At 36.7% G+C, this 13,145-nt stretch overlaps 1 protein-coding gene across 1 annotated transcript in view; it reads right to left on the reverse strand.

The window, feature by feature from the left end:
• Positions 1-7,511: 7,511 nt before the first annotated feature.
• Positions 7,512-13,145, reverse strand: part of LOC107686384 (probable bifunctional methylenetetrahydrofolate dehydrogenase/cyclohydrolase 2) — a 13,110-nt gene continuing 7,476 nt past the window's right edge. The window contains exons 5-8 of the mRNA XM_016483352.1: positions 12,368-12,475; positions 9,694-9,786; positions 9,100-9,225; positions 7,512-8,186 (exon numbers count right to left, since the gene is read on the reverse strand). Of these exons, the coding sequence (XP_016338838.1) occupies positions 8,071-8,186; positions 9,100-9,225; positions 9,694-9,786; positions 12,368-12,475 (443 nt within the window). The 3' untranslated portion in view covers positions 7,512-8,070. The remainder of the gene's footprint in view (positions 8,187-9,099; positions 9,226-9,693; positions 9,787-12,367; positions 12,476-13,145) is intronic.

The raw sequence follows: 13,145 nt of genomic DNA on the forward strand, positions 1-13,145 counted from the left end.
AGAAATGTTGTTTGTGTTGATTCAATTGGTGCTATTATAAGCTTTAACACAGTACTTACTTATAATTGACACCTTATACATACTTTCCAACAACTTGTGCTTTTATTTATTCTATTCTTTTTTCGCTGAATAATGATTTATAATTGTTTTAATATCATTACATTTTTCATGAATATTATTTAAACTGCAAATTTATACAGTTAAAACAAATATAATACTGTATATAATGTATCATATCAGCAACTACCGACAAGAGATGGCAGTCTGTCAGAAATCTCGCCACAGAAAAAAACTGCATGTCATGTGACTTAATCAAAGCACATCATTGGCTAGACTAAGGTCTTCTCTTTCCAACAAAAAAAACGAGAATGTTCTCTTAAAGAGACAGTGGCAAGGAAATGAACACAAAGAGTATGTTGCCATATGGCTACACCATGCGGTAGACGGTTAAGGGAGTGTAATGTATAATGTGTTTTGTTCTTGTGTGGATGAAGTGCATGTTGTTGTTTTAAGGATGTTGATTTTTGTAAACATAGATACTGTCATGCATAGATACTGTCAAGAACGGAGGCCTCAACAGGACATAGGAAGCCTAACTATGTCCTTATTGAGGCCAGCATCCAAGAAGGCTCACAGAGAGCCTAACATTCAGAGCCAACTGGCCCGCGAAGCTCTGCAGAGTGGAGGCCTAAATACAACACCTTTCAAATGAGAGGCAGCCTAGCAACACTCCATACTACCTAGCCAATACCTAGCCGATCTCTAGGAGCGGAGGCCTGATGGCTCTCTAAAAAGAGAGGAGGCCTAACCACACCCCATGTTCGGGACATCTTTTAAGGAGGCTTACAGAGAGCCTACAACTCACAGATGCTGTCTCAGCGTAGCTCTGGCAAGCGGAGTCCTCAACATGACGACTCAATAAAAATGAGAGGAGGCCTAACTACACCCCACATATGGGATACCATGAAAGGAGGCTCACAGAGAGCCTACAACCTGCAAAATGATGTCCTAGCGGAGCTCTGGCAAGCAGAGGCCTCAATAAAAATAACTCTCTGTATGGCGAGAGAAGGCCTGACGACAATCGCAGTGGCCAAGGAGGCTCAAAGAGAGCCAAACAACTTAGCAAGCTGCCTAGCTGAGCACTAGGAGCGGAGGTGTCAGCATAACGACTCTCTAAATTGAGAGGAGACCTAACTACACCCCACATTCCGGACATCTTGCAGAGAGGCTCACAGAGAGCCTACAACACTTACAGTAGTACCAAAGGCAGTAACTGAGGAGACTCACAGAGAGCCTACTACTCAGTAAACTGTCAAAAATAGATGATGACGGTTTCACAACTAGCCTCTAATGACGAATCATCAGTAAGGCAGATGATGGAAAGAAACATGCTGCAAAGGAGGCAGATGTTAATTACTTCCCTGAGATCTTTCCTTCTCCCTCTAGCTTCACGCCTCCTCCATGCTCTACCCTTCGAAGGAGGGGCAGCGCGAGAAGCTGTGTTTGCCTTCTGGTCTTGCTTCCAGTCCTCAGACTTGGACAGGCCAACCCCCTTCATGGCTTGAGGCTTGGACCTGGGTCGCTATGCTATAAAGTTTTTAAAAGCCACAGAGTGTGCCTTCGCCTCCCGGAACTTCCCAGCCACCATCTTGACGGATGTACCGAAAAGCTCGGAAGGTGAAACTGGCACATCGAGGAGAAGGTTTTTCTCCTTCTCCCCTATGTCCACCAGGTTTACCCAAAGATGTCTCTCCGTAGCCACCATGACCACCATGGATTGACTGATCACAGCGGCCAGTTTGTTTTGTGGCATGGAGAGCCAAATCTGTGGTATGGCACAGCTCCTCCACCATCTCCGGGGGGAGTCCCTGACCCTGGTCCAGGTCCTTCAGCAGGTCAGCCTGGTAGGCTTGAACCATGGCCATCATGTGCAAAGCCGCTCCAGCCTGATCCGCTGCCGCATATGCTCTGCCATTCTGGCGTGATGTCACATGCAGCAGAGACGGTGTCTTCAATGCGGCTGCCTCACCAACTGAGAGATAGCTAGCCAGCGTCTCTTCAATCGGAGGCATCAACGCATAACCATATTCCTGCAACCCCTCCACATCAGCATAGTTTACCTGTTAATAATGAATGCGGGCAGAATATGGCTTTCCCCAAGATCTCTGCACCTCAGTGTGAAGATCTGGGAAAAGGGAAGTCTTGTACGAGCTGGGTGGAAGCATTCCCCATAGCACCCTCTAGAGGACACAACGTAGAGTTTCCATTCGAAAGGGCATGACAGACTTCTCTCTGGTGACATATTTAGGACTTCTCCAATCATTTAGTCTGAATAAACCCCTTTCTTACAATCGACCACAATCTCACATTCAGATCTGCCTCCATCCAATCAACAACCGGTTTGATAGAACAAACCTCCACCATCCATTACACTTAGAAGAAATCAATATTATACCACACATGCCGTTGGTCAAGCATAACTTGTACTAAACCTAGAACATTTCTTCAAAGATTTATGCATTTCACATCATTATCACAGATTATCAGATAAATGACAACTAACTCGTCTGACCTGTTCACTAATTTCAGGGCTTCTTCATACTGGTTCTCGGAGTTTCTGAGCTGAGTTTCCTTATGAGCTGTGCTTGGCGTTACTTTCTAGGTATTTGGTGTCTGAGATGTTTGTTTTTCTTTCCTAACAGGTTTGGGAGACACTTAAAAGAAAATTGAGAATCACTAGACTCACTGGATCCCATGCCACACATATAAACATGTTTCGCTCGTTTATTTCCTTCAAGTTTTTCATGCCAAAATGTTTATATAAAACACAATTGCATCTTTCCTATCATAGACTTCAAGCTCTGGAGCCCATATCTATGGCAGAAGCAGTTCTTCCAACAGAACGACTCTTAACGATGTTTTCAACACCCTTATGAGAAGAGGGAGGCGTACGTACAGTACTGCACTGTATCATGATTTCTTCAGCATATTGCCTGAACATTCAAAGTAATATTCTTACGTTTTACAGATGCTGGGGAATATTCCTCCCACAACTCTGGAGCATCAGAAAGTTTTCTAAACGGACAGTTTTCTTAGCTGGACAGACAGGCGCCTTAATTTCCCGTCAGAATGTCTTTGTAATGCTGGTTCCAGTGCCACAGGCACAACTTCATGCTGAAAATGTTTGAATTCTGTCTAGTACAATGCCTTTCCAAATGCTTCCATTCACAGTAGATTACATCTTGAATATTCAATACTTTTGTCCTGTTTTCTATTGGTGTTTCAATTTAGATTAAAACATATGTTTGTACCAACATGTACACACTGTTTTATGAAAACAGAAATTAAATTCTGGTTTCTGTTCGAACACTGTTTAGTGTGCCAACACCTTTGTCCTTCCTCTCTATTAAATCCATAAATGAAAAACAATTGTTTCTAATTGTTATTATTAGGGGTGCCTGCTAAGTATATAAATAAAGTTTTTGAAAGTGTATTCTTCAGAATACAGAAAAACATTTATTCTACATATTGAACATCTTTATTAAAATAATCGGATCTGCTTTTCATTTTTCAAGCAACTTACAAGAAGAAACTCTGCACTATATTGACAGTTATTGAGTTTAATATTGCTTGAGCTGAGAACAACGTGTCAACAATGTGACAGTAATTTTAAACAAAACACATTTTCACGTTTTTTTTCTCTTTTTATTTTAGGTGCAAATTTTATACAAATTTGTCAATAAATAAATATCTGATACAAATACATTAGCACAGTTTAGGTTTTATATTTAGTATTATCATGTTTATAGCTGTGCAATAAATACCTATGTGCACTTACATAATACATTCATAACAGAGGCAGCATATGACATTTGCTAATGGATAAAATTCCATCTGATTGATTGTTCTACATGCAGTTTTTCAATGCTTGTAGTAAATTATTTTTACATTACAGTGCCCAAGTTGTAGTATAATTACAAGAACTAAGTAGCAGAAACTTGTAATAAATATAAAATGATTCTGTTGAACAACCTGCATTTTCCCAATGTGATGAAATCGTGATGTCACAGTTTCTTTGCAATTCTCGCTCTGTCCTCTAGAGGGTGTTGTGTCTCTACTCCACAGTCTGGCCTGTCTTCCTTGTCGAGTCAGTCTCGATGTTTAGTCCTCCATCCTGACTTATGCCTTTTTTTTTTTTACACCTGTCTTAGGCCTAAAAGCACTTTATTTAAGAGCATAAATGTGACCCTGGAGCACAAAACCAGTCTTACGTCGCTTTGGTACATTTTTAGCAATAGCCAAAAAAACATTGTATGGGTCAAAATTATCGATTTTTCTTTTATGCCAAAAATCATTAGGATATTAAGTAAAGATCATGTTCCATGAAGATATTTTGTACATTTCCTACCATAAATATATCAAAACTTAATTTTTGATTAGTAATATGCATTGCAAAGAACTTTATTCAAGGCAATTTTCTCAGTATTTAGATTTTTTTGCACCCTCAGATTCCGACAGTTAAGCATGAAGGATTGTGATTTTAATGGATAGGTATTCAGACTTGTGTCCACATGCCAAAGAACCGGCATTCTTAGCACAATGCATATTTGAAATTACAAGATTGCTCATTTCATTTAAAACAAAGGGTTACTTCAGGTAGAGTTATTACAGTAGTCCACTTTAGATATTATACTAACGAAAAGTAACTTGGCAACTACATGTCAACAAATGCTAATTAGAGTATTAGAGTAGAGGGAGAGAGATAATAAATTATATTAAAATCGAAAACAGTTCTTTTAAATCGAAATATTTCACAATATTGCTGATGTACTGTATCTTTTTTATCAAATAAATTCAGCCTGGTGAGAGACTTAAAAAAAAAAAACCTTAAAGACTGCAGTCTTTCAAAATAATTATGTATAATTTTGAAGTACTTACCATTACTGTGTGTTGTGTTGTATAGGAGCGCATCCTCCGACTTCTCCTTAGTGTCTCCAAGTCCAGAGAAGACGGCTATCACCACCATCAATCCAAGTACTGATGGAGTTTTAGGATTACATTATAGTAACTATATATTTCACTTTTATCGTCTTTAACGTAGAACACAGTCATTTTGTTGTAAGCTCATCAGTCTATTTTGTTTTATGAAAAGTATTATGACTCACCCTGATAGTGCAAACACCTTTTATCCACTTCTTGTGTCATGCTGCGGCCCAAGTATAGATTCAGTTATAGACTGGAGATTCTGGGTTTGTCCGATTTTCGTCACACTTCTGCTGCTCTCCAGATGAAAGTGGTTATTCCCCACAATTTATACCATCCTTCTATATCCTTTTCTGCGTCACTAATGGCAGCCAATCATTTTAACTAGTGACAGGATGTGCAGTAAATCCAGTCCTTTACCCATACCTGTACAATGCTCCACATCACTTCCTGGTCCACAGGCAAGCAGCATGCACAGGCGTGTTTTTGGCCCCATGTTTTTTTGTTTTTTTTCAGTGACCAAAGAATTTGCCTGCAGCTCCGAAAACAGGCTTTTGACATAGTTACTTATTGGCACAAGAGATATTAAAGAAAATTCTAATTACAGATATAGCCAAAGTATTATTTTAATTGTTAACTGTTTTACTGACTGTCATATCCCATTACCCTCCTGTCACATAATGAAAGCAAGTATTCCAAAAAAGCATCCTATTTTGGATGCTTTGCACATTTTCTTCTTTTTTGGGTAGTCACTCTTGTGTTTTTTATTAATTACAATAAAAAATGTAAAAATAAAAGTATTTCTCATGTACTAAACTCTGCAGTCTACATAACATTTGCCTGTAACTTGTAACCAGTAATTTGATGTAATATGTTGGACACAGTGTAGATATAATCTAATTGCCAAGAACCTTGGGGCATTGAAAAAAATGAGAATCAGAAATTTCATATTTTTAAGTGTTTATGTGGAAAAACATAATTTAGCTTTTCCAAATGATTTTGGAAGATCGATTTGGAACATTCATCTCAACAGCAAATTGGTATATCACATAACAAGCCATAATTTTAAATTATTTGCATGGTCAATGATCTAACCGATTACCCATCTTCTAATTTTGTTGTTTTATAACAAAAAAAAGAAAGAAAAGAAAAAAAATCAAATGGGGGTTTGCCATTGGATTGATGCCATTTGGTACATTATCCATTGCAATGTTTTCCAAAAAAAAAAAAAATTTTGGATTACACAAAATCATTTTTTTTTTTTTTAACTATCATCATTTACTCACCCTCATGTCATTCTAAACTTACTTTCCACTGGGGAATGCAAAAGAAAGAAGATATTTTTAAGAATGTTGGTAACCAAAACATTATGGTTATTGACTTCCATTGTATTTCTCAAAATGTCTTGTTTTATGCTCCACATGAGAATGTCATACCGGTTTGGAACGACATGAGGGTGAGTGAAGGATGACAGAATGTTCGTTTTTGGGTGAACTATCACTTTAAACTTTCCATAAACCGGTTTCTTAATGAAGACTCTTTCATACATGGCTTCTTCTTGTAAACCACCAATATTTAGAACAGTAAGAATCAAATCTCTTTTTAGAGAGTCGCAGATTGTAATAGGTATACTGATCTCTGAAGTGAAATCTTTAGCAACACAAGAGCCTTAAAAGGGATAGTTTACCTAGCTAACCCAAAAATGAATGTTCTGTCATCATTTATTCCCTCTCATGTAACACAAAAGATGTCAGTCAGAATATCTGAGCTGATCTCTTTTGTAAATAAAAGTGTATGGTGACCAAAAATGATAAAAAGCACTGTAAAAGTAGTCCATTCGACTCCTGCCATATCTCAAATCTCATTCACATATATTTCCATGCCATGACATGTCACGCCAAGTTTGACGTCAGTGGCACCAGACGTCATGGTTTTTGCTTGCTGTTCCTGAGTTTTGAGGTTTACACCGGAAGCGATGATTTTCAGTGAATAGTGACTTAAAATTCTGGACTGATCCTTATACAAACATATTATATTAGTCACAAACTACTGTGACTATACTTTCAAAAGTCATTTTTATATTTCACAGCTTTTTTATAGCGCAAAATATATGTCCACATTATGAAATGTCTCAGGGAAGCATCAGATATATTTAAAGGGTTAGTTCACCTTAAATTGTGTTCCGAAGATGAACGAAGGTCTTACGGGTTTCGAACAACACGAGGGTGAGTAATTAATGACAGAATTTTCATTTTTGGGTGAACTAACCCTTTAAATTAATGTGTTTGATGTCAAGACCATGCCATAAATCACACTAATAAATAAAGCAGAAAAATGATATTAAATACTTCATGGTGATAAAAATCATAAATACAAGCTATTTATAACAAATCTAGGTTTTTTTGTTGTTTTTTTTAAACAAAAGCATAATAAACAATGTATACATAATACCTTAAATAGGTAGATGAATAAATAAATATTAAGGACAGCAGCATCCTTGTGTTATTTTTTGCCATTTTGTTACCGAGTTCAAACTACTATTCTAAAATAATTTCCTGAGAAAATGTATTAATGTCCCATTTGTCTCAGTGCCAACAGATTCATCTGTCAGATATCTGAGAACCATCTATTACCCTGCTATGAGGCCACCTGTTGAGCAGCCTGTCAAGTCCTACCGAAACTCTCCTGTGAGGATGATGCAAGTAAGACTTCCGGCTTCACTCATGCATCGTCAGGGAGGTAATATTACACTTGCACAGTAAACCCTCCTTATTTTCTTGGCTCCGACAAAATAATAACACTGTAGCAAAGGCGACAGCTCCTTAGAATCATTGAGGAGGCATCTCTCTCATTTTTACAGCGTTAAGAAACGAATTAGGGTGTAGTTACTGTCATGGACATGCATGGCTGCCGTGCCAGCTAGAACAGCCTGTTACAGCTTGCCGACAGGCAGGGAAGGATGTTGTAGAGGAAGCTTGCAGGGGCTTGCGCTTATAATCAAGATATATGGACAAATAGTGCCAATTAAAGTATCCAGACTGAAGTGCTTGTCTCTAGTCCAACCGTAATGGCAGGTTTTGTGTTTGTTCAGTATGTTGGAGCATTTTTGGCAGCAGTGACTGTGTTTTTCATCACCATGGCGATGGTCATTGGGCCGACTCCTCCAGGCACAGGAGTGATGAATCCAGCCTTCACCTTCACAGCTGATTAGGGAGACAAAAACAAACCATGTCTTAAATAACACTAAGAGCTCTGCCCAAGCCAAGAACTTCTTTTATACTACCAAGAGAAAAGAAATCAACCTATAAATCGTGTTGCTAAGTGGCATCCAACCAACGAACACACAATGAGCCAAACAGTGCCTTAGAGGGATTGAGACATGATATCAGATACACTAACTGCCGCACATGCAGAATTATTGCTCATTTTAAACGAACAGATCACTCAAAAATGAACGAAATTCTGTCATTCCAAACCCATACTATTTATCTTCCTTCTCAAGACAGATCGAATTATAAATCATTATTCACTGAAAATCTTGTCCCAAATCGGATCTTTGAAATGAATTCACAAAACCAAACCAAAGGATTAATTTATGAATTGCACTGATTCAGTTCTCAAGTTAAACTCACTGACTCGCTGACTTAACAGCTCAGTGAAGGGATAAACTGTTGGTGAATAATGGCTTCACACAAAGCTATCATTTCATTTCAGCAGACTTGTAAAACAGAGCACACATTGTATGAACCACTTTTATGATACAGTACTTTTACGGTGCTTTTGCGTCCTTTTTGAAGCTTGAAGCTCATCGCCTTTTGTGACGGTCATATGGATTTGGAATGACATGAGGGTGAGTAAATAATTGCAATTTCCAATTTTGGATTAACCATATTGGTGTTACTGTTTACTAAAACAAAACCTAAAACTATTAAAAAATAATGTTTTCATTAACTAAAATAATGCTGAAATAAATAAAATATAAATATTAGATGAAAAACTTCCTTTGAAAAACGAAAAAAAGCTCATTCAAGACATCAATATATACTATAATAGAACACTAAACCTGATTCTGAAACGGGTACTGTAAGAACACTAAAGCAGTCGTGTGTCATTTACCTTCAAAATCCACATCTCCAACAACACGAAGTTTACCAGTGACAGGGTCCTGCATGCGGTTGATGCCGACATCAATGACCATGGCTCCCTCTTTTACCATATCTGCCGTTATTAAGTGAGGCACACCTGTTGTTACAGATTAAGACCAACCGTTCACAAAGACACATTCTCTTAAGAACACAATACATTCTTTATCTTATTAAATTATTAATATTTATACATACTGTAGAATACAGTTTCGAATAAAATACAGATACAGTTCAAACTCATTCAAACTTAATTCATTTTGTATTTCTGTAAAAAATAAGTGCACATTTGACTTAATATGTTGCATAACCAAAGTCTAAGTAAAGTATAATACACTCAGCTAGTCATTATTACAAAATGAACATGGCTTACTGTACATTATCCAACTTATTGCACTGCTACTTACCAAATAAGTAAATACATGAATGTAATAAATGATACAGTTTAGCAGTCATTACACAATGATATCTGACCACAGAATGCAGCTATTGACCAATCAGAATTGAGTATTCTAGACAGCTATGTAATAATATTACAGAATACCTGACCAAGACACAAAGAGCTGACCTGCAGCCGCAATCACTATGTCAGCCAGACTGGTAAGTTCCTTCAGTCGTGGTAGAGGAGTGCATCTATGAGCCATGATAACTGTGGCATCACCTGAAAGATATAATACGCATCAGGAGTATTTATTTAATTGTTAGTTTATTCCATCGTTGATATATGAAATATAATGTAATATCTAATATAATGTTCTTAGTTAAACAGTTTCAGGTTTAAAATTTGATTGCCATGCACATCTTTCCAGTATACAATTTCCAGAAAATCAATGTTAAAACATTTAAAGGTACAATATGTAAGTTTTCACCGCTAGAGGGCGCATATTCAAAACAAACAAAGAAACAAAGGCGTAGTTTGATGACGCTGTGACTGAGTGTGGAATCATGGGAGTTGTCGTCTTCAACCCCACAGCCGATGGAATCTGACAGGACTCGGGCAGAAATCATGTTCATGGATGAGCTAATATATTAAAGATTTCTTAACATCGTAGTATGAAGCAGAGTGAGGCGGAAAGCCGTCGAAGCGAAACGAGGCCGCTGAAGCAATTGCCGAGAGACGAGAGTGACACACGGCTCGAAAGCAGCGGAGCTTTTATTATGCCACAGACGACCGCTTCCGCTCCTTCCGGTCGTGCATATGTGGGGAAAAAAAGCAGCGCTGTTTTATCGTACTAGATACATTTGAAAGTTCTGTTATAATGCTACTCTGTGCGGTCGTCACCGGTCTATTAAAACGCACAACATATTAAAGCGTCTTGATGGTGTTTCCGTGTTTTCTACAAAACAAAACCGGAAATCGAGGGGTTATGACGTCATTGGCAGGCCACACAATGACACTATGGACACGGTCCGTGTCACTAGTTAAAATTGCTTATTTCTCTGGATTTAAACATTCTTCGAAACATTTGGGATAATGTAAGTACACAAGTCAGCAAAATATATAACACTGTTCTAGTGGTTTTTTTATATTTTAATAAAAAATCTTACATATTGTGCCTTTAAAAATTTCAGTCTTTAATTGTGTGCAGGCACCAGGAAATTCATGTCATTTTTAAAGCGCCAACTCCCATTTTTTGTTCATTCCACACATTCTCTTAAAAAAAATGTACATGGATGGTGGTTTCCCCTCACCAGCAAGATGATAACATTCATAAGCAGAAATTCCCAGAATGTGTAACTGTACACCACCACAAAAACCGGAAGCTATCAAATTTGGCTAATCAAAGGTTACATTTTGTGGAATTGACATAACTACTGTAAGTCCACGGGTGTAGCAACTAAATATTACGGGAATAATAATTATAATGCAGTACTCATCACTGTCACAGAACTTCATCATTAGACATATATAATAAGAAGTTTTGACAAAACCTGGAGGGTTCTTCAGGTAAGCACAAGTTCACCTTTATTATACTATGAGTCACAAAAAAAAAAAAGAAGCAGAACTGATTCAAGGCAGCTTCTTTCATTGTGAAAGGAATTTCGTACATGTTAGAGCGCAAACCTACTATAAAAGTGATGTATTTCACAACTCAATTCAAGCATGACTTGCATTTTACCTGTTGAAATCATCAAAATCTTGCACAAACCTAATCCTAATCATTGATACCTAAATAAATGAATCGTCTAACAATTATACAGTTCCAGAAAAAGAAAAAAAACATCTGGTCCTTCCCTTTCCTTTATTCCAAGAACCATTACAAAAAAGTCAAATCTTTAAACAAGACTTGAGTTAAAACATGAACTGATCATGTTTCCAGAGGCATGCCAATGCAAGTGATGATGCAATATCAAATATTTTTAAAGGTAAAAACTATAAAAAATAAAAAGATAAATATGTTCAAGCTAATATTTTAATAATTTAATAACTGTTTAGTTCAAAGCAAAGTAATAGGCATTTTTGAAAACAACATGTTTACTTTGCATGTCTTCATTTGTTTTCTATTTTCTATTTTTCAAATGCAGTTTAAATGGATTTTAAAACATAAAAATATACTACCCCTATTATATATTTTATATATAATATATATAACTAGATGGTTAAGGATGAAAGATGTTTATCAGCAGCTTTCCATTAAAGGTTATTACAGTTTACTAGTAAAATGTTTATTTTTGATAGTAATGATGTGACAGCTTCATCAGCGGCAACATCCAGGGTTCATTCTGTGAATTTTCTGTGTAATTTGCATTGATCTCACTCCCCTTCAATAAGCGAGGTGACTGGGTTGTTGATCGAAATTTTGAAAATGTGCCTTTTGAAAACATATCTTAATAACAAAACAGAAAAATAAAAAAAAGTTTTCCTTTTCACATAATGATCAGTTTGCAGTAACTATTTGTACTTCCAAACCAAACATTGTTGATAGAAAAAAAAACAACGCTACAGTCTAGTCTTAAAATCATCTCAATGCATTCTGCTTTTTTTGGCACAGTTTCCTTCTCTAGGTCTTTGGGAAATGTAATTGTTGGTGTAATTTCTTAAACTTAAAAGTTAATGAATCTTGTAACAAGAAACTTAAATAAAAAGGGGTTAAAACTGAGTATGTGAACTGTAGGATAATGCTTGGCACTTCAAAACTCCAACTGCAAGCCCATCTATTTATACTATAGGATTTCAAAAGTAAAACTACAAAATACTACAAAAATAAAACAAAAAAATTGAAAGAAATTACAGATCTCACCTCCCGGTCGTTCATGGTTTCTATCCGAATGCAGCAGCATTGCAATAGGCATTCCTACATTCTTGGAGCGCCCAACAACAAGCACATTTTTTCCAACTGTTTCAATGCCTGAAAAAAGGGGCATACATTAGCTGTCAAAAGTTTGGAATAATTACGATTTTTCAATGTTTTTAAAGGAAGTCCCTCATTTTCACCAAGGCTGCATTTATTTGATCAAAAATACAGTTAAAAGTGATATTGTGAAATATTATTACAATGTATATATATATATTTTAGTTTTCAGCAGCCATACTCCAGTCTAATCATTCTAATATGCCATTTTATTCGCTGACAATGTATTGCCTAGATCACTTAGATCGAAACAGCAAAAGTTGCTTATACTTATCTGCACACACACCAAACCATTCTGATAAATCTCATTCTCCAACTTCTTAATCTCCAAACTTTCCAACTATTTTTGAGATTTTTTACTTTTTGAACTACAAAAACTGATCATTTGTCCCTGTAAAAAAATCTTTCAATGCCTCCCAACAAACCCCAGCCAAGGTTTCGGATAATTTTGTTTAAAAAAAATTGCAATTTGTTTACCTAAAAAGTCAACAAATGATTGATCACCCAGCCATCCAGGTTGAAACCGTCATCTTGGAGGGTCCCTAACCAAATCTGTATTAACGTACATCAATGACAATGCTGCGTGGCCAGAAATTACAATACTATGATATTGACAGTCTTTGATCATAAAGAGCATCTGAGCTGAAAAAAAAAAAAAAAAAAAAAT

This window comes from Sinocyclocheilus anshuiensis, unplaced genomic scaffold, assembly GCF_001515605.1.
Source record: "Sinocyclocheilus anshuiensis isolate Anshui unplaced genomic scaffold, SAMN03320099.WGS_v1.1 scaffold1207, whole genome shotgun sequence".
In the NCBI taxonomy this organism is placed as follows: domain Eukaryota; kingdom Metazoa; phylum Chordata; class Actinopteri; order Cypriniformes; family Cyprinidae; genus Sinocyclocheilus; species Sinocyclocheilus anshuiensis.